Source organism: Hemiscyllium ocellatum, chromosome 34, assembly GCF_020745735.1.
Source record: "Hemiscyllium ocellatum isolate sHemOce1 chromosome 34, sHemOce1.pat.X.cur, whole genome shotgun sequence".
Classification (NCBI taxonomy): Eukaryota; Metazoa; Chordata; class Chondrichthyes; order Orectolobiformes; family Hemiscylliidae; genus Hemiscyllium; species Hemiscyllium ocellatum.
Genome location: NC_083434.1, coordinates 1,608,981 through 1,629,700, shown reverse-complemented (window position 1 = coordinate 1,629,700; position 20,720 = coordinate 1,608,981). Strand labels below are relative to the sequence as shown.

At 42.9% G+C, this 20,720-nt stretch overlaps 1 protein-coding gene across 1 annotated transcript in view; it reads left to right on the top strand.

Moving 5' to 3' along the window:
• Positions 1 to 20,720, top strand: part of LOC132832322 (synaptonemal complex protein 2-like) — a 94,307-nt gene that overhangs the window by 23,825 nt on the left and 49,762 nt on the right. Inside the window, exons 5-6 of the mRNA XM_060850236.1 lie at positions 2,246 to 2,398; positions 2,862 to 2,983. Coding sequence (XP_060706219.1) covers positions 2,246 to 2,398; positions 2,862 to 2,983 — 275 coding nt within the window. The remainder of the gene's footprint in view (positions 1 to 2,245; positions 2,399 to 2,861; positions 2,984 to 20,720) is intronic.

Here is a 20,720-nt window from a genome sequence, read left to right as displayed (position 1 = left end):
TGCAAGCATTTAGGAGCTTGGGATCGCACTTGCACATAGTTTGCTCTTTGGCTCCCCAGTCTAGAAAAATCCTTAGTGACCAACAAATATGGACATTAAGTTGAAAGAAGGACAAGTAAATTGCTGATTCACTTAGAGGCACGTTTGGGGACTTGGCTGATGAGAAATTAGGTAAAAACTAGGTGTTGCACCGAGTATAATTGATTGAAAATGTGCTGTGTATATTATTCGGGCTGATTGAAGAGTGGACCACGCTGGTGTCACAAAAAGAATAATCATTTTGGATGCTGACTGTGGAAGGAAGAAAGTTTTGTGATGGGGGAGTTATTGGAGGATGGGGTAGAAATTAAGGACCAGTTAGTACGGTTATATGAGAGAGGGGAAGAGGGGTGTGCAGAATTATGGGCGGTAGGTTGCAAACTGTTGAAGGTCCAGTTAACCATTCAGGGATCAATCAGTTGAGGAAAAAGGAAGACTTCTCAGAAGTGTTGTTAGAGAAGGTTGCACCATCAGAACAATCACACCTTTAATCACTATAATGCTCTGTTGCATTTGTTAAATCTCTGTCCCTTTCACTAATTCTGTTTATTTAAAATATTTTATCATTGCCCTGCCCTTCAGCCTTGACATTTCTTTTATTTTCCTGCTTTTTTGAATTAATCCTTTTTGGACCCCAATGAGCATCCTTTTCTCTGCATCATTTTAAAACCATATCTACCCTACACATTGGGTTTGCCAGGCTACTGGCCCTAGCTTGATTTAAGTGAAGCCTGACCCACAAAAATGCTGCCTCCTTACTCTGATGTTTGTACTAGTGCCTCATAAAGTGAAATCACTGCCTCTCAGCCATTCTTTCATCAAATTATTTTGTAATTATCTTTATTGGGAACAGATTAGAGCATAACTCAGGTTTAAAACAATCTTCAGATTACTATAAACGATATATTTTGTTGAAGCTTTATGTCAAGTACTCAAGGAAAATTTGCAAGAATACCAATTAAAGAGAAAAGCCAGCATGTGCCTCTTGCTTGATGTGGGAGCTCAGGAACGTGGCTGACGTTTACGCATGCAAGAAGTGTGTCCAGCTGCAGCTCTTATTTAATCCCACTATGGTTCATGGAGCTGCAGATGGACTCACTGTGGAGCATCCACGATGCTGTGGAGGTCGTGGATAGCGCATTTAGTGAACTGATCACACCGCAGGTTAGAATTGCTGAGGGAGACAGTGAATAAGTGACCAAAAGGCAGAAAAAAAATAGGAAGGTAGTGCAGGTGTCCACTGCGGTCACCTCCCTCTAAAACAGGTGTACCATTTTGGATACTGTTGGGGGAGATGGCTCACCAGGAGCGGGCAGCAGTTGCCAAGGTCATGGCACCTTGGAAGGCACTGCTGCTCAGAAGGGTGGGAAAAAGATTCATAGGGCCATAGTCATAGGGGATTCTATTGGAAGGGGAGTAGATAGGTGTTCTGTGACTAAAAATGGGACTCTCAGATGGTACTCTGGTCACTGTTTGGCTACAGGGCATTCTGAAAGGGAAGGGTGAACAGCCAGTTGTCTTGGCGCATATAGGCACCAATGATATGAGTAAAAAAAAAGATGAGGTCCTGAATGCAGAATTCAGGGGCCTAGGAGAGAAGTTAAAAAGGAGGACCTCAAAGGTAGTGATCTCTGAATTACTGCCAGTGCCATGTGCTAGCCAGCATATAGGCAGGATGAACACATGGCTTGAAGGAGTCTGTAAGACGGAGGGGTTCAGATTTGTTGGACATTGGGACCAGTTCTCAGGAAGGTGTGACTATTACAAATCGGATGATCTACATCTGAACCAGACTGGAACCAATGTCCTTGAGGGAGTTTTTGCTACTGCTGTTGGGGAGGTTTTAAACTAATGTGGCAGGGGACTGGGAACCAGAGGAGAAGACAAGTAGGCAGCGAGGTGGAAACTGGAGACTGTAAGAATCATGAAGATATCATTAATAAGGGGAAGAGTAGGTAGAAAGCAGATGAACACAAAAGGACTGGTGGCCCGAAGTGCATATACATTAATGCAAGAAGTATAGTGTGTAAGGCAGATGAAGTTAGGGCTTGGATTGGATCTTTTATCAGTCCTAAATTTATCTCTCTTTCTGCTAATTAGTGTGGACTGGACGTAAACTCATCTTCAACTTCCATATTTCAATCTTTTTTATGATCAGTAAAATAAAATGTGAAATGTTTATCACAAATTGTAGTTGCCTTTGCAGATGATACGTTCACGGTGCAACAGTCCACAAGCACTCCCTCAGAAAGGCCTGTTGGTGATGATAGTTGTCTGAATAAAGATGAAGCCACGCTAACACCTCTTCCACCATTTAAAGCAAAAAGGCTGTTTGCATCGTCTGAGAAGTCTGGCAAAGGTGAGAGTTAATATTTTTGCTATTAGAAATGCCAGTTGTATTTTTCAGTGGGAATTTACATTTCTAATTTTTCTATTTAAGGTTTTTAATGTAAGCATCCTATTCCTTTTATCCCATATTTTCCATACATAAATATTGGACAAAATGATCTCTGATTAGTCTTTCAAAATGGTGCTGCATGCAGACGTGTGCATATAATGGGGAAATAATGCGATCTTTCAGATGGAATTCATAGAAACTGTAATTATTTCAGCAATTTGGAGTGGTGAGTTAGCTTCCATGTGAGGTTGAAATATGGGATCACTGACAAGACTAAATTTGTAGTAGGCTAACCCTTATTAGAAGATGGTTGATTTATTCTATTGCTGTAAACTGTGGTCTACTACAATATACTTGAGAAATGCCAATGCTTAGAACTGAGAATTGGTTGTATTGATCCTGAATAGTTTGTTCTGTTAACCAGGATCACAAGAAATGGTGCAAGGAATGGAAAGGACATTCTCTGAGCTGGATTACGAAGAGTTGAGTGACCTAAACCTCAGTGAAATATTTCAGAATTTCACTGAAGAAATGAGGAAGTTGAAGGTAAGTTGACTTTTGTGCTTTTCTAGAAAAGAAGTTCTTAACATTTTGATGATCAAATAAATTTAACAAACTTCAGTGTTCAGTCTAATGGTTTTTACATTTTGAGGTTAGTGCCTTGGTCACTCACATAGTGTTTATCCCTTGTTACTCTGAAATGTGGATTCGACACAATGGCCTTGACATCCATTTTTTCTCTCCATTATCTCGAGACTTTAGTATTTAATCCAAGCATGAACATTTCAGCATTGTAAAATAGCAAGGTAGGTTGTACGGATTTGGAATAGTCAGTTCTAGGTATTCAAAAGGCGCTCATATTTGATTAAAGTTTTTGCATATCTAACAGTTTGGTAATTTTGCAGAATTACAGATATTTATTTTCTTGTGCACATAGGACCTGGAGTCAGCATTTAGCCCCTTGAGCCTGCTTAACCATTCAAAAAGCAAATGTCAATTGATTTACATTTCAATTCCATTTACCTGCCTTTTGTTTCCCAACCCTCCATTTATTTGAATAACAGGAATCTTTCACTCAGTTTTAAAATTCACAGTTGATTCAGCATTAATTGCGAGATGTGAAAGGATTCCAATGAAGGTTACAAATTTCTATAACCCTTTGCATGAACTTGTTGACTCATTTCAATTATGAAAGGTCCAGCTTTAATTTGTACAACTTGCCCTCAGTTAATCATCCCAACCAAGGAGACCTGGTTTCTCATATTTCAGCTTGCAAACTTTAAAACTTGATCAATCTTTTTGAATTCCAGGAAAAACAGCCCTAGTTCATTAATCTCTTCCTGAACTAATCTTTATCATTGTGCCTTTTTTAAATTTCAGCAGGTCCTCACTAGGTGTCATCAAATTGTAGCTGAGTACAGTTAATGGCTGTTGGGTCCATATGGTATGCTATTCAGAGGTGGTTGATGGGCCAAATAGCCTGCTTCCACTCTGTGGATTTTATGACTGTGCCTTCTGACCACCTAGATATAGAAACTTTAGCATTCTGTTAGTCACCTTGATTTTTCTATATTTGTACATGACATGTACACCTGGATTTTCATGCCTTTTTATTCCTCTACTGTTTCGTAAGCAACCTGTATGATCCCCAATTTAAAACTTTGTTTTCCAACATTGAAATAGCTGCGGCCAATATGTTTACATTAATAACTGAGGGAGAGGGTTAAATTGAAGGCAAGAGTTAAAAAATTCCCAAAACAAATCCTTGATTAAAGGTGCAAGGTACAGAAGGGGTACAATTATTTGCAGAGGAGTGCAGCAGAAATTAGAACCCAATAATGATAAAAAGTCAAATGCTTACAACTTTTTATTTGAATGCACACAGCCTTTCTAACAAAATAGGTGAGTTGATAACCCCAAATAGAAATAAATGAACATGACATGACAGCTATTACAGAACCATGGCTGCTGGGTGATCAAGACCTCACGTTCAAGGGTATTCTATGTTGCAGAAGAATGGGCAAAAAGAAAAGATAGTGGGTAACTTTGTTAATAAAGTTAATGTCGGAGGAATTTGCCCAGTAAAGTAGAGATCTCACAAAGCAAATTGGGTGAAAGTGACATGCTGTTTATTGCAAGCGATATCACTGGAAGAGAAATTGACTAGGTTGACACAGAACTGACAAATTCTGATCTACCTGCGCAGACTATCTTCCTCAAGTTGAGGAAGAAGCCAGTTTTCATTATAATCCTGTACAATGAGGCTAATTAGAAATGGGGTAAATACAATGTATCTGGAAATGGAGTAAACTAGTTACAATGATGCTAATCGGAAAACGGTTATCAGAGGAATGTCCTAATTCTCTACACAAAGCAACGTCCTGACAGTAGCAATGGGTACGGAGCTTCCATTCCTCTTTGCAGGTAGGTGCTAATATCTCCTCTGAAGTGGTGAGGTGCTTACATTGTCTTGTCCTGGGAGTAGTACTCTAGATGGTGCCTTTCTGTCTGACCTGATCTTTGTGTGGCTTTGGTACTGCTGGGTTGTGAAACTGCCCTCGGGGCTTTGGGATATCTGTGGTGCTCTGTCGTTGTTAGCGGGTGCTTGAGATGTATTCCCTTGTCTGCGATTGCTGTCTAGTTTCACTTGTCAGCCTGCTTGGTCCCTCCTGAGGTATTCTGGGTGTTTTTGGTACAGTTTGGCCAAGTTTGCTTTTGTGGGCCTATTATGTGTTGGCAGGGTGGCAGATCTTTTCCCACAGGTAAGTATCAGCTCAGTGATGTTGGTTGAATTAGATTGGGGGAAAATAAAGGATAGCGGGGAAAGAAATCACTGATGAGAGTCACCTATTGGCCCCTGGAGAGTTTTTTCCGTGCAGCCCGAAGTATAACTTGGGAGCTAATGAAGGCGTGGAAGAGGAGTGCTACAAATGCCATGGGTAATTTTAATCTGCATATTTCCGGGACGGATCAAATAGGCAAGGGTGTCATGGGAGATGGATTCGTAAAATGCATCAGGAATTGTTTCTTACTGCAGTATGTTTCAGAACCTACTGAAGAACCGGCTATATTTGTCTTTTACTATGTAATGATGTAAAAGTAATAAAATACCTTTGTAGCTAAAGATTAACTAGGGAGGTGGAGGTTGGACAAGGAGTAGCCACCAGGAATGGGATGTAGTAAGACAGTGAAACTGAACCTGAGGCTCGGTCTTTAAAGAGCAGCCACTGTTCTCTTCCACTGTGCTGAAAATTAAGTGTGCAATTGAGATGGAAGTGGCTGGGCTAAATACTGCATTCTGTGATGGAAAGTCTTTGCTCAGAAATCAGTGTGAGGCCCTTCAGTGTGCAACACCATTACCCAGCCACCCACAGATTGAAGCTAAAACATACCTGAGAGCATGACATGCCATGTCACCTTGGTTATGATCCTGCTGTGTCCAGTCCAAATCCTTGCCCCAGGTGCTCTTGACCATGTCATATATATTGAATGAATGCTCCTCATAGTGTTAGTGATACAGTAGCTATGATTGTCTACCTGGAAAGGTGCAGTCTAGTTGCCAGTAGCAATCACCTGCCATTTACCCACTTGGTAAGTACACTTAGTGTAGGAACTTTTTATTTCATACCTTGATTCATTACATATCATGTAGTGCTCAGCATGGGTGGGCTCTGTACCTTAAATGTTGAGGTTATGGCTAGACAGAGACTTGCACACAGCTAATGGTGGAAAGTGACCATATGTTTATAAATGTGAAAATGTATTTTCAATGAAGTGTCGGTCACTCCACCCATGTGCCCTCAGATGGTAATACCCAGGTATCTGGTTGAGACAGATTGACCTTGGATGTTTGTTCACAAGAGTCTTGGGGCATTTTTGTCTGGAGGGCCCAGTGGTGGTGTTTGTGTATCCTGCGCAGAAGCACATGCAACCTCAACTTCAACTTCAGCTCCTACAGGTCTGTAGTTATGGTGGAGATGGAAGGTGCTGCCATATCTGGAATATCCTGAGAAGAGACTTTGTAGGGGGTCATGTTTGGCATCCTCTATCTGGAAGCCTACTAACTCCCCCCAGTCACCTTGAGAGGACTTGCTGAGTGTGCCTAGTTCCTAGTGATACCTAGTGATCACCAATGGCTGGAGCAATGAAGTACAAGCCTGTGTGCACGTTCAGCAAACTCTGAGGCTGCTGGAGCTGTCTCTCCATGGCAGCTATCAGCCTGAAGGAAAAGATACAAGATACTCTCATGTTTTGAGTTAAAAATTGCACAACACTAGGTTATAGTCCAGCAGGTTTATTTGGAGGCACTAGCTTTCAAAGCACTGTTTTTCGCAACCACGATGAAAAAGCAGTGCTTTGAAAGCTAGTGCCTCGAAATAAACTTGTTGGACTATAACATGCTGTTTTGTGATTTTTAATTTTATCCATCCCAGTCCAACACCACCTCCAACTCCTATTTTGAGATAACTAGGTTCTAACCATCGAGCTGCAATCTTGTAGCCTTGTAGATCCCACTGACCCTGATGCTTGCTGCTCCTGTGTCTGCTTATGCATATGTGTGAAGTCCCCAAGGACCAACACCATGAACCTGCCTGGTCATGAGCTGGTGCCTGTCTTTAGTAGTCCTCCAACTGTCAGCAATCTAATATAGCTGCAATGCCCTGACCTTAATGTAGATAAAAATAGATAAAAGGTGATGCCACTTACCTGGCTATCATACTGCATTTTTGGACATTTTGACAGACTATGGAGACTACACTCTGCACAGGCTAGCTAGCATTAAATTAAAGAATTTGACTAGCATCAGACCAAAGGGGCGCTATTGGGGCATTACAGTAAAATAACTAAACTTGGTAGAATCTGGTGAGAAAATATGCTTGAGTCGAAAAGTGTGATGCTGGAAAAACACAGATCAGGCAGCATCTGATGAGCAGGAGAGTCAATGCTTCGTGCATAAGCCCTTCATCAGGAATGTGGAGGGGGAAAAAGGTGCTGAGAGACAATAGGAGACAGGTGAGGGTGGGGCTGGGGGGAAGATAGGTAGGATGGTGATAGGTGGATGCACATGGAAGGTAATTGTAATAAGTCAGTGGGGACGGGGGAGCGGATATAGGGAAGGAAGATGGACAGGTCAAGAGGGCAGTGCCAAATTGGAGGGTTGGATCTGGGATGAGGAGGGGGGTGGAGAGGAGAGATTTGGAAATTAGTGAAGTCAATGTCAGTTGTAGGGTCCTGAGGCAGAAGATGAGGTGTTCTTCCAGTTGGTGGCCGAGAAAATATGCTAGGCCTTGCAAAGAACCTGCCTATGTAAAGATTCCATAAAGTTAAAACATAAGAGCAGCAATAGTGGGTTCATGATATTGCATATGAATTAAGAGTGGACTGCCTCCACTCAGGTCCTCGGACCTGCTTTGCCATTCAATACAATTACGGCTGAGGTGAGTACTGCACATTCCAGCCTACCTTTAATAACTGCCCTGCCCCTCGCCTTGCTCATCAAGAATTTATTATCTGTCTTAAAAAATATTCTCCTTGTCTCTGTCATAAATGGATGGCTCATCTATTTAAACAATGATCCCCAGTTCGAGATCCTTTCTCAAGAAGGAAGATTTATTCCACATGCATTTTGTCTAGACCCCTCAGGATGTTGTCTCTGTCTAGACCCCTCAGGATGTTGTCTCTGTCTAGACCCCTCAGGATGTTGTGTATTTCAATCAAGTCATCTCTTATTTCTCTAAATTTCAGCAAATACAAATCTAGTCCGTTTAATCTTTTCTCAAGATTTGACTTTTCTCAAGTCCATTCCAGGTATTGGTGTAGTTATTGCTGTAGGCAGTCATTCTGCAGGAGGTTGACTTTCTTCCATTCCGGTGTCATGTTTTTTAGATTAGATTAGACTTACAGTGTGGAAACAGGCCCTTCGGCCCAACAAGTCCACACCGACCCGCCGAAGCGAAACCCACCCATACCCCTACATTTACCCCTTGCCTAACACTATGGGCAATTTAGCATGGCCAATTCACCTGACCTGCACATCTTTGGAATGTGGGAGGAAACCGGAGCACCCGGAGGAAACCCACGCTGACACGGGGAGAACGTGCAAACTCCACACAGTCGGTCGCCTGAGTCGGGAATTGAACCCGGGTCTCAGGCGCTGTGAGGCAGCAGTGCTAACCACTGTGCCACCGTGCCGTCATGTGTGCTGAGCTGACTAAATAGTCCAATGCTGGGTCCATATACCCTGAGGCAGGTGGTGTTTGCAGGTAAGGATGTGTCAGATCTCATGTTGGACCGGTGAGGCAGTTACAACGCTTGGTGTTTTTGTGGATCCTCCTCCTCCAGTTTCTATGGTCTCAGGCAAGATTCCCATTAATGATGATGTATTCTTTCATGGAGACTTCAAAGACATCTTTGAAGTCCTTTCCTCTACTTTCCCAGTTACCACTCACCTGTCAAAATTTGGAGTAGGAAGTCTTTTGTCAGGCATGTGGCCAATGCGGCCTGCCCAAGAACAGGTGATTGACTGTGACTGTCACCAGTGCCTTGATATTGATTAAGTTTTCCTGAGAAAAGATGCGAATATTGGAGCATCCATCTTGCCAGTGAGTTTGTAGCATTTTGTGATAACATCACTGGTGATATTTCAACAGGTACTTGAGGTGCCTGCTGTAAATTGTTCACATCCCCGTGTATAGAGGAGGCTGGTAATGTTGCTGGCCTGTAGACGATGAACTTGGTATTGGGTCTCTGTCATAAAATGTGCTGTTCCTCAGATGATCAAGACTGCCCTGAGGCAATTTCATATTTCACGATTTGTCTCCCCCACTGAGAGGAGGCTCCCAAGGTATGGGAATTGATCCATATTGTCTCGTAGTTCACCATGAGTGTTGTGTCAGGAAAGCATGTGATAGAGAAGCAGTGAGAGGAGGATTGCTGTCTTCCAGATTTTTATGATTAGGCATGTTCTTTCATATGTATCTGTGATTACATTAGTGATAACTTGGGGCTTGGTCTCTAACGTGAACGCGCACAAGCGACAGCTAAAAAGTGAAGCTTGGCTATGGAGATTAAGGCGGCCTTGGTGTAATGCAGGTTGAATGTAGAATCCTCATGAATGGAAACAGGCGGTTTGACCCAACAAGTTCACACTGACCCTCCAATAGCATCCCACCTACCCTATATCGGTAACCCTGCAATTCCCATGGCTAATGTACCTAACCTACACATCCCTGAATACTATGGGCAACTTAGCATGGCCAATCCACCTAATTTGCACATCTTTGGACTGTGGGAGGAGACCGGAGCACCCAGCAGAAACCAAAGTAGACATACAAGCACGGGCAGTCACCTGAGGTTCGAATTGAACCCGGGTCTCTGGCGCTGAGAGGCAGCAGTGCTAACCACTGAGCCACTGTGTGCCCTACATATTGCACCTATTCATGCTCGTCCTGTAGAAAAGCTCCACACCAGCAGGGCGTTTCATGGACATGGTAAATTGCAGCAAGGAAAATGAAGAACGATGGTGCAGGTACGCAGCTTTGTTTGGCCCCAGTTTGCCCACGTGCTGAATCCTTTGGATGCCGTTGTACAGATGACAAAAGACGGTGAGAATTTCTGCAGATACTAGACGATGAGGAGGCCCATCGTCTCTTCCAGTCAACAGACTGTAGACCTTTCAAAAAAAAAAGGGCCAGGTGTAGAGATTATTGCTGTCCTCTGCTTTACTGTGGAAGATAATGTCCACTGTCCCTCTTGATAGACAGATCTGTATTGCGACTCTGTTAGGAATACTTTAACAACTGAAGAGGAAACAATAATTGAGGACTTGCAATTGATCTCCTTTCTTGAAGGTGGTCACAACTGCAGTGACTCTGAAAATTCCTGGCCATGCTGTCTGCCCCCCAGATAAAAGCATGTATACATACCAAAGGAGCTTCTCTGCCTTTTTTTAGTATTTATAGAACATAGAACATAGAAAAATACAGCGCACTGCAGACCCTTTGGCCCTCGATGTTGCACCGATCCAAGCCGACCTAACCTACGCTGGCCCACTATCCTCCATATGCCTATCCAATGCCCGTTTAAATGCCCATAAAGAGGGAGAGTCCACCACTGCTACTGGCAGGGCATTCCGTGAACTCACGACTCGCTGAGAATTTTAGCAGCAATTCCATTTGCAAGATGGCCTTACCTGATTAAATGAGTGTTTCAGTCTCATGTTGGACTGGGGTTGTGCAGAACTGGTGGTGGATAGCATTCTATGGATGTCATCAATGACAATCCCAAAGAGGACTGATTCTTTGTTGAGATCCTTCATGTTCTTCATCCTTTTGAGTCCCTCCCAACTCTGGTGTTGAAGAAATTGAAAATAATCTGCGTGTGTCCTTTTGTGACACAACTCAACGACTGGAGTGGGATTCCAATTTAGTCTGATCTGTTGATTCTAGGGTTCAGTTATGTTAGGAGGAGACATTGTCCCCATTTATGCAGAGAACCTGGTCCTCAACTGTCTTGATGTCCCTGCCTTTCGATAAAAATCTTACTCCACCAGGACTGTTTTAGTTTTTGTTGTGCTATTGCTACCTCTCATTTAAAGAACCCACACATAGACATCTTCTACTGTTCAGAGATCATGAGGGCTAGAGAATCCGAGTTAATAAAGTGTGGCACTGGAGAAAGCACCGCACAGATCAGGCAGCATCTGAAGAGCAAGAGAATTGAGCTTTCAAGGCAGGAACATTCATCAGGATGGAGAGGGGCAAGGGGGAAGGAGCTGAGAAATAAATGGGGGGGGTAGCTGGGAGAAGGGTAGATGGCATGGCGATAAGTGAATACAGGTAGGAGGTGATTGTGCTAGCTCAGTGGGAAGGGTGGAGTGGATAGGTGGGAAGGAAGATGGACAGTTAGGTCAGGTCTTGAGGGGAGTGCTGAGTCAGAGGGTTGGATCTAGGATGGAGTGGGGGAGATTTGGAAACTGGTGAATTCAGTGTTGATGCCATGTGGTAGTAGACTCCAGAGGTGGAAGATGAAATGTTCTTCCTTCAGTTTGTGACTGGCCTTGTTTTGGTGGTGAAGGAGATCCAGAATAAACTCATCATCAGGGGAGTGAGAGGGGAAGTTGAAATGGTTGGCCACTGGAAGTTGGGGTTGGTTGGTGTATATGTTCCCGAACCATTGCGCGAGCTTGCGCTCAGTCTCTCTGATATAGAGGAGACCACATCAAGAGCAATGGATGCAGTAAATGAGGTTCGAGGATATGCAAGTAAATCTCTGCTGGATTTGGAATGTTCCTTTTGGGGCCCTGGACAGAGGTGAGGGGGGAGGTGTGGGCGCAGGTTTTGCATCTCTTGCAGTAGCAGGGGAAGGTGTCAGTTGTGGAGAAGGGGATGGTGGGGAGCATGGACCTAATGAGGGAGTCACAGAGGGAATGGTCCCTGCGGAATGCAAATAGGGCTAGGGAGGGAAATATATTTTTGGTAGTGGGATCTGACTGTAGGTGGCGAAACTAGTGGAGGATGATGTGCTTGATTTGAAAATTTGTGGGGCACAATGCGAGGACTGGGGGACTCTATCGTTTTGCTTGGGAATGTGGTTTGAGGGAAAAGGTGCAGGAAATGGAGGAGATGTGATTCAGGATATTATTGATCATGGAGGGGGGAAGGAGAAATTAGGGTCCTTGATGTAGGAGGGCAACTGGGATATCCTGGAGTGGAATCCCTCATCCTGGGAGCAGATAGGGTGGAGGCAGAGGAAATGGGATTAAGGAATCATTGTTTTACAGGAGGGAGGCTGGCAGGAGGTATGGTGAAGGTAGCTGTGGATGTCAAGTTTGAAATAAATGTCAGTTTTCAGTTGATTGCCAGAGATGGAAAGTTCCAGGAAGGAGAAGGAGGTGTCACAGATGGTCCAGGTGAATTTGAGATCAGCGTGGAATGTATGGGTGTAGTTGATGAACTGTTCAGACTCCTCATGGGAGCACAAGGCAGCACCGATATAATCATCAATGTAGTAAAGGAAAAGGTGCATGATTCTGCTGCTGTTTATGTGGAAGACGGACTGTTCCATGTAACCTACAAAGAGGCAGGCCTAGCTGGGACCCATGTAGGTACTCATAGCTGCTACTCTGGAATATTGGAAGTGAGTGGATTGAAAGAGAAGTTGTTATGGGTGAGGACCATCATCATCTAACCCTTGAAATGAAATTTGATACCTGGAATATCAGAACTCTTTTGGACAATCCCAACAGGGTCAGATCTGGGCATCACATCACCATTACTACTCAGGGGCTATCACATTGTCGTCACTGCTGTCACAGATGCGAGAAGGCCAGCTTAGATTTAAGGTGATCACTGTACCTCTGGGTTAGGGTTAGCCAGCGGGTCATGAGGTATTCATTTAGCTTACAGCCTGAGAGGTCAAATGCAAGAGAAAAGTAAACAGTAAATGGCAGGACCCTGAGGAACATTGATATACCAAAGAAACTTGGGGTACAAGTCCATAGCTTCCTGAAAGTGGCAAAACTGGTTTTTAAGGTAGTGAAAATTAAGTATGGCATGCTTGCTTTCAACATTTGGGTCATTGAACATAAAGGTTGGCAAGTTTGTTGTAGTTGTACAAACCTTTTAGTTTGGAGTATTGTGTGCAGTTCTGGTCACCACACTATAGGAAGGATGTGGAGTCTTTGGAGTCAGAGAGTCATAGAGATGTACAGCATGGAAACAGACCCTTCAGTCCAACCAGATATCCCAACCCAATCTAGTCCCACCTGCCAGCACCTGGCCTGTATCCCTCCAAACCCTTCCTATATGCAAACACAGTTCACTGGATGTTTCCTGGATTGGAAAGCATTAGCTATAAGAAAACGTTGGATAGACTTGGATTGTTTTTGCTAGAGCATCAGAGGCCGAGGGCTGATCTAATAGATGCATATAAAATGAATGAAAGATATGGATAGACTTGATGGAGACATAAGTTTAAGGTGAGGGAGAGGGTTTCTTTTGTAGAGGGTGGTCAGTACCTGGAATGCTGCGTTAGGGGAGGTGGCTGAGGCAAGTACAACGACAAAGTTTAAGTAGTATTTAGACAGGCACATTGGAGTGGCAGATCAGCTCATTGGGCAGAATATAAAGAACAGTCAAGAATGTCTAAAAGGAAGTCAGGACAAATGGGTCCTCTGCTGTTTGTAATTTTTATTAATGACTTGGAAGAGGGAGTCGAAGGGTGGGTCAGTAAATTTGCAGACGATACGAAGATTGGTGGAGTTGTGGATAGTGAGGAGGGCTGTTGTTGGCTGCAAAGGGACTTAGATATGATGCAGAGCTGGGCTGTGGAGTGGCGGATGGAATTCAACCCTGCCAAGTGTGAGGTTGTCCCATTTTGGAAGGACAAATAAGAATGCGGAATACAGGGTTAATGGTAGGGTTCTTTAGTGAGGTGGAGGAGCAAAAGGATCTTGGGGTTTATGTTCATAGCTCTTTGAAAGTTGCCACTCAGGTGGATAGAGCTTGTAAGAAGGCCTATGGTGTATTAACATTCATTAGCAGAGGGATTGATTTCAAGAGTCGTGAGGTGATGTTGCAGTTATATAGGACCTTGGTAAGGCCACATTTGGAGTACTGTGTGCAGTTCTGGTCGCCTCACTTTAGGAAAGATGTGGAAGCTTTGGAGAGGATGCAGAGGAGATTTACCAGGATGTTGTCTGGAATAGAGAATAGGTCATGCGAGAATAAGTTGAGAGTGCTAGGCCTTTTCTCATTGGAGCGGCGAAGTATGAGGGGTGACTTGATAGAGGTTTATAAGATGATCAGGGGAATAGATAGAGTAGACAGTCAGAGACTTTTTCCTCGGGTACAACAGAGTGTTACAAAGGGGCATAAATTTAAGGTGAAGGTGGAAGGTATGGGGGGATGTCAGTGGTAGGTTCTTTACCCGGACAGTAGTGGGGGCATGGAATACGCTGCCTGTGGGAGTGGCAGAGTCAGAATCATTGGTGACCTTTAAGCGGCAATTGGATAGGTACATGGATAGGTGTTTAAACTAGGACAAATGTTCGGCACAACATCGTGGGCCGAAGGGCCTGTTCTGTGCTGTATTGTTCTATGTTCTATGTCTAAAGTCTGAGAGGAAGCTAACTAGGAATATAAAAACTCAAGTTTCTTAAAGAGGCAAAGAGTAAATCAAGTGAATGTTGGACCTATAGAGAGGTTATCAAGTTTCTTCTATAGAGAATACAAAAACATTTCAGTAAAAAGGTGTAAATCAGGACTTGGAAGAGAAAGGTGAACTTGGTGAAATTACAATCCCAACAGAAGTGATGCCAAACCTTATGGTTCAGATGGACTTTATCCAAAGGACGTTTTTAAAAAAAAGGTAGCCAATGATATAAGGTGGTGTATCCAAAATACCCTTGATTCAGAAAGAGATCCATTAGACTGAAAATTAGTAAAGGTGGGAAGCTCAAAACAAACTAAGTCATTAGCTTGATACACCTGTCATGGGGAAGGTGTTAGAGTTGATCATTAGAGGTCACATTGCCATTTGTTGCATGTACAGCAAATACTTGAAGAGTCAGCATAGTTTTTTTTTACAAAAATGTTTAATAAATTTATTAGAATGCTTTGAATGAGTGGCATGCTGTGGGTAAAGATGAGCCTATAGGTTTGTTGTGCTTAGGTCGCCAGAAGGCATTTGACAAGGTGCCAGTTTAAGGATTATTGCAGAAAACAAAAGCTCATGGTTTAGGTAACATGGATGGAAGATTTTAGAGCTGAAAACAGTATACATATAAATGTCTGATTTACAGCATTGGTTCCTCTGCAAAAGTTTGTGTTGGGACCTCACCTGATAATTTACACCAATGACGATGAGGGCATGGTACCTAAATTTGCAAACTCTGCCAAAATAAGAGGAAAGTACATTGTGAAGAAGACAAAAGGAAGTTACAGATGTGTAGAAATAAAGTGAATGAGTGGGCAAATATCTGGCAGATGGAATATAATGTGGATAATTAAGTTATCTAAGTTTAAGACATGGCTGCTCGGGTCAGTCGACTGTAATATGGGGGAAGATTTGGATCCTTTTCAATGACATATACAGGAAATGTTTCCAGCTGTGGAAACTTAATCTCTGAGTTTCAGAGATTAAACCATGACTGGAGATGTTGGTCATACCACAACTTATGAGCCTGGAGAAAGGCAGGCAATGGGTAATCACTGGGCGATCTTAAACAGGCAGGTAGTGCCGCAGTCCCCTGTCATCGTTTTCACAAATCGATTTTCCACTTTAGAAGCTGCTGAGGGTGGTGGTTGCTCAGGGGTGTGCAGTCAAAGCTACATTTGTGAAACTGAACACAGCTCACCTACACAGGCAGGGTAGGAAGAAGAATGGAAGAGCAATAGTGACAGGGAAATTGTTAGTTGGGGAACAGACGGGTGTTTCTGTAGCTGTCAAAATGATTCCAGGATGGTACGTTACCTCCTTTATGCCACAGTCAAGGATGTCACAGAGGTTCAGCATTCTTGCCTGGCTGGTAAGGTTGTGTAGGAGACACTGTTTCAGAGTTCAAATATCACAGAGGCCATTGAGCTCATTATGCCTGCAGTCATTCTATTGCTTAATGCTCATCTCCTGCCTTTTACCCACATCCCTGCACACCAATTTCTATCCAATAAACATCCAGAATGTTTCCATTAAACCTGCCTCCACAATATTGCTAAACATCATTCCATTCTCTAACAATACAATGAGAGAAGAGTGTTATTTTCAATCACTGTTGCACTGCACTTATTTCGATGTACTGTTGTTCTTATGAGCAGGAACCGCTTCTCCCTACGTTATCTAGCCTGTCTATGATTTTAAAAACCTCTGTCAAATCTCCTCTCTGCCTTGTCTCCAGAGAGAACAGTCCCAACTTCTTCAATCTATCCTCAGTTGAAGTTTCTCATTCCTGAAAATAATCATGTAAATTGCTTCTTCACTCTGTTCAGATATTAACATATTTGTATAATGTGCAAAGAATTGTTTACCCTATTCCAGCTGAAGTCTAAGAACAAGCGAGGATGCTGGAGATTAGAGTTGGAAATTGTGACATTAGCAAAGCACAACAGATCAGGCAGCATTCTGATGAAGGGCTTATGCCCAAAATATTGATTCTCCTGCTCCTTGGATGCTGCCTGACCTGCTGCGCTTTTTGCACGCCACACTCCTCCACTCCAGTTGAGGTCTACCAAGTGTTCTGTACAAGTTCAGCATCACCTCCCTGCTTTGCACCCTATTCCCTTTTAAATAAAAGCAAGAACACTGTATGCTCTCTTAACTGCTCATTCAACTTGCCACGTTCAATGATTTATAGATGTATACAAACAGGTCCTTCTGTTCCTGCACCCCCATTAGAAGTGTACTTTTGATTTTGTGCTGTCTTTAAATGTTCAACCAAAGCACATCAATTCACACTTCTCTGCATTGACCATGAAAGAACATGATTGGCTTTTCCACTGTTGCCATGATTCAGGACCATTTCAAATAAGGAAAAAATTTAGAACGTGTTGAAAAAATCAATTGGACTGAGACCTTGAACATTGACAAACTTTATTGCATAATATCATGGGGATAAAACTTTCCCAAAGCACGGTCCAGTGTTTCTCCAAAGTCTTGCAGAATACCAGGGCTTATATAGTGCATAAAATGCTGAGCTGACAGTTGCTCAATCAGACACAACAGTGTCATATATCCAAGCATCAGGTGAATCAGAGGCCATTAATACATCATCAGCATACTGAAGCAAGGTGCTTTTACGTGGTTGGTGAAAATCTTTAAGAGTTTGGTGTACTGCAGTGACATATACAGGAAACCTGATGAAGGGCTTTTGCCGGAAATGTCAATTTTCCTGCTCCTCCTGCCTGACCTGTGCTTTTCCAGCACCACACTCTGCAACTCTGTGTGTGTGTGTGTGTGTGTGTGTGTGTGTGTGTGTTCCCTGTAACAACTGTTGCTAGTTCCTTAATAATCCTAATCAGCCCAGCTTTTCCTTTGTGGTAATTTATTCTGTCTCAATCAATTGTTTCAAAAAAAATCCCTCTCTTTACACTAAATGAACTGGCTGTCTGTAATTGCTAAATTTTTTCTCTCAGCCTTTTATGAGCAAGACCTTCGTGTTTTCAAATCTCCGGTCTTCTGGCAGCTCCTGCAAGGAAGACTTAAAGATAATGGTCAGTGCTTCCACAGTTTCTGCCCGCACTTTCTTCAAAACTCTTGGATGCATCTTAGCTGGTCCTGTTGCTTTTTCAAATGCCAACAGTTTTTACACAACTACTTCAAACATTTGTGAGAAGATTTGTAGCTCGGGTGCTTGTTGTGGTTCTGTTCGCCGAGCTGGGAATTTGTGTTGCAGACGTTTTGTCCCTTGTCTAGGTGACATCCTCAGTGCTTGGGAGCCTCCTGTGAAGCGTTTCTGTGATCTTGCCTCCGACATTTGTAGTGTTTTGTATCTGCTGCTTCCTGTTGTCAGTTCCAGCTGTCCGTTGCAGTGGCCGGTATATTGGGTCCAGGTCGATGTGCTTATTGATTGAATCTGTGGATGAATGCCATGCCTCTAGGAATTCCCTGGGTGTTCTCTGTTTGGCTTGTCCTATAATAGTAGTGTTGTCCCATGATCTGCATCCATGAATACAAACTAGCCACGAAACGGCATGACCAGCTATCCTTAGTAGCCATACACGCAGATGACAAGCAACATGAATTCGACTGGGGACAACACTACTATCATAGGACAAGCCAAACAGAACAGCCAGGGAATTCCTAGAGGCATGGCACTCATCCATAGATTCAATCAATAAGCACATCGACCTGGACCCAATATACCGACCACTGCAGCGGACAGCTGGAACTGACAACCGGAAGCAGCAGATTCAAACCACTACAAATGACGGAGGAAAGATCACAGAAGCGCTTCACAGGAGGCTCCCAAGCACTGAGGATGTCACCTAGACAGGGGACGAAACGTCTGCAACACAAATTCCCAGCTCAGCGAACAGAACCACAACAACTACTTCCTTATTAATTTTGTACCCTTATAGTGACACCGTAGCCTGAGTGACATCCTTTCTTGTAAAAATATATGCAAAGTATTCATTTAACACCTGAGCTGTGCCGTCTGCCTACATGCATTCTTCCTTGTGGCCTCTGGCCCTACTCCTGCTTCAACCATACTGTTTGTATCCTTCAAGAAGACTTTGAGATTTTCCTTGTGTTTATTGTTAGTCTTTATTCTTTGTTCCTCTTCCTTGCTTTACCATCTTCCCCCAAACCTTTGGTATTCCAGTTGATTCTCCATTGTTTTATTGCCTCGCTGTTGTCTCAAGAACACTTTTTCTTTGTTGTGTTAATTTCTACTTCCTTTGTCTTCCAGATAAAATCACATTTGTTCATTCAACCTTTCCCATTCGAGGGTATGTCTTGGATGTATCTAAGACACCTGCTTTTTGAAAGTGGACCATTGTTCAGAACCCTTACACTATCGGTATCCCAGTGTATATTTGGGTAACCATTAGAACTATTTCTATAATGTTTGCATTTCTCTTTAATCCCCCTGCAGATTTGACATTCTACATTTTTACCACAAGTTTTTGGGCTATGGACTACACCAAGCAATGTAATTGCACACTCATTCTTCCATAGTTCTAGCCAAATTGATTGTCGTTGTGAAGATCTGGACAACCCTAAGGCTCCCCCTTGGTTCAAGATCAGTCAAAAGAATTGTTAAGTGTACAGTCTGTTTTAAAAAGGTTACCAGTTTAATACATTAAGGCAGCCTGGTGCAGATTCCACCAGCAACACAGGGGTTAAAAGCTTCTGTGTTCCGTGGAGAAATGGTGCAATTACATTCGAAAATTACACATTATTTATATGCTTTTTTTAAGAGAGAGTACAGCCTTAATTACAAGAAAAGACCAATCACATGATTTACAGCAGGTTAATCCAACGATATTTCCTGGGAAACAGATTGCTATATGCACAGAATCACCCAATGTTTGCTAGTTCAAGGTTAGTTTAATACCAAATCATTCTTATAATTCATATTATGAAAAATCCATTGTATTCTCTTATCTTCTAGTTAGCTTAACTCAGCAAAGCAGCAGTACAAGTTCAGTCAAGTCATTACTTTCAGCCATTTTGTTGTTGTTTTAAATTGAAAAGCCATTTTGTGGTTAATAAAAGTCTACATATACTCGTTGCTTCTGACAACAGCCTAAATTCAAATTTTAGATCCTCACTTGAACACTGAGCCACCTTCCTTCTCCAGTAACGCAATGCCCTCTGTAACCAATACTGCTACCCCTCCACTTTTCCATCCTTTTTCTGAACAACTTCTAGCTACGAATATTTAACAGCCTTGATCTTTCCTTGAACCAGGTCTCCATCACTGCCACAATATCAGTACTCCACTCTCCAGCATCTTGTCTGAATCTCTCCTACCATGTTTACATACATACACGTTAGCTCTGTTTTGGACTTTTTCTTCCTCCCTTACTCTGACTTCATCTGTTAATTTAGTGTTCTCTGATCATTTCAGCTATATCATAATAGTTGTAAGCTTTGGTCTTAATCTACTATTTTGTCTTGATTCCTACATTCCTGCCAAGTTAATTTAAAGCCTTCCCAAAACCACTAGCAACACAATCTGTAAGAAGCTCAGTCCTAGCTCAGTTCTGATGCAACCTATCCAGCTTGAGTTAGTGCTGTCTTGCCAGAGCCATTCCCAATGTCCAAGGAGTGGGCAGCATGGTGGCACAGTGGTTAGCACTGCTGCCTCATGGCGCCAGAGACCCAGGTTCATTTCCCACCTCAGGCGACTGACTGTGTGGAGTTTGCACATTCTCCCTGTTTCCTCCGGGTGCTCCAGTTTTCTCCCACAGTCCAAAAATGTGAAGGTTAGGTGAATTGGCCATGCTAAATTGCCCGTAGTGTTAGGTGAAGGGGTAAATGTCCAAGGAGTGTGTCCAATGGGTCTGGGTGGGTTGCGCTTCAGCGGGTCAGTGGGGACTTGTTGGGCCAAAGGGCCTGTTTCCACACTGTAAGTAAGTAATCTGTAACTAGAGTCGAAAGCCCTCCCTCCTGCATCATCATCCCAGCTACACATTCACTGCTTTATCCTCCTATTTCTGTAATATTTTTCACATGGAACTGGAGTAATCTGGAGATTTCTATATTTGAGGTCCTGCTTGCTAAATTGGTACCTAGTTCCCTAATCTTTGATTACAGACCCAAAATCCCTTTCTGCTTATAC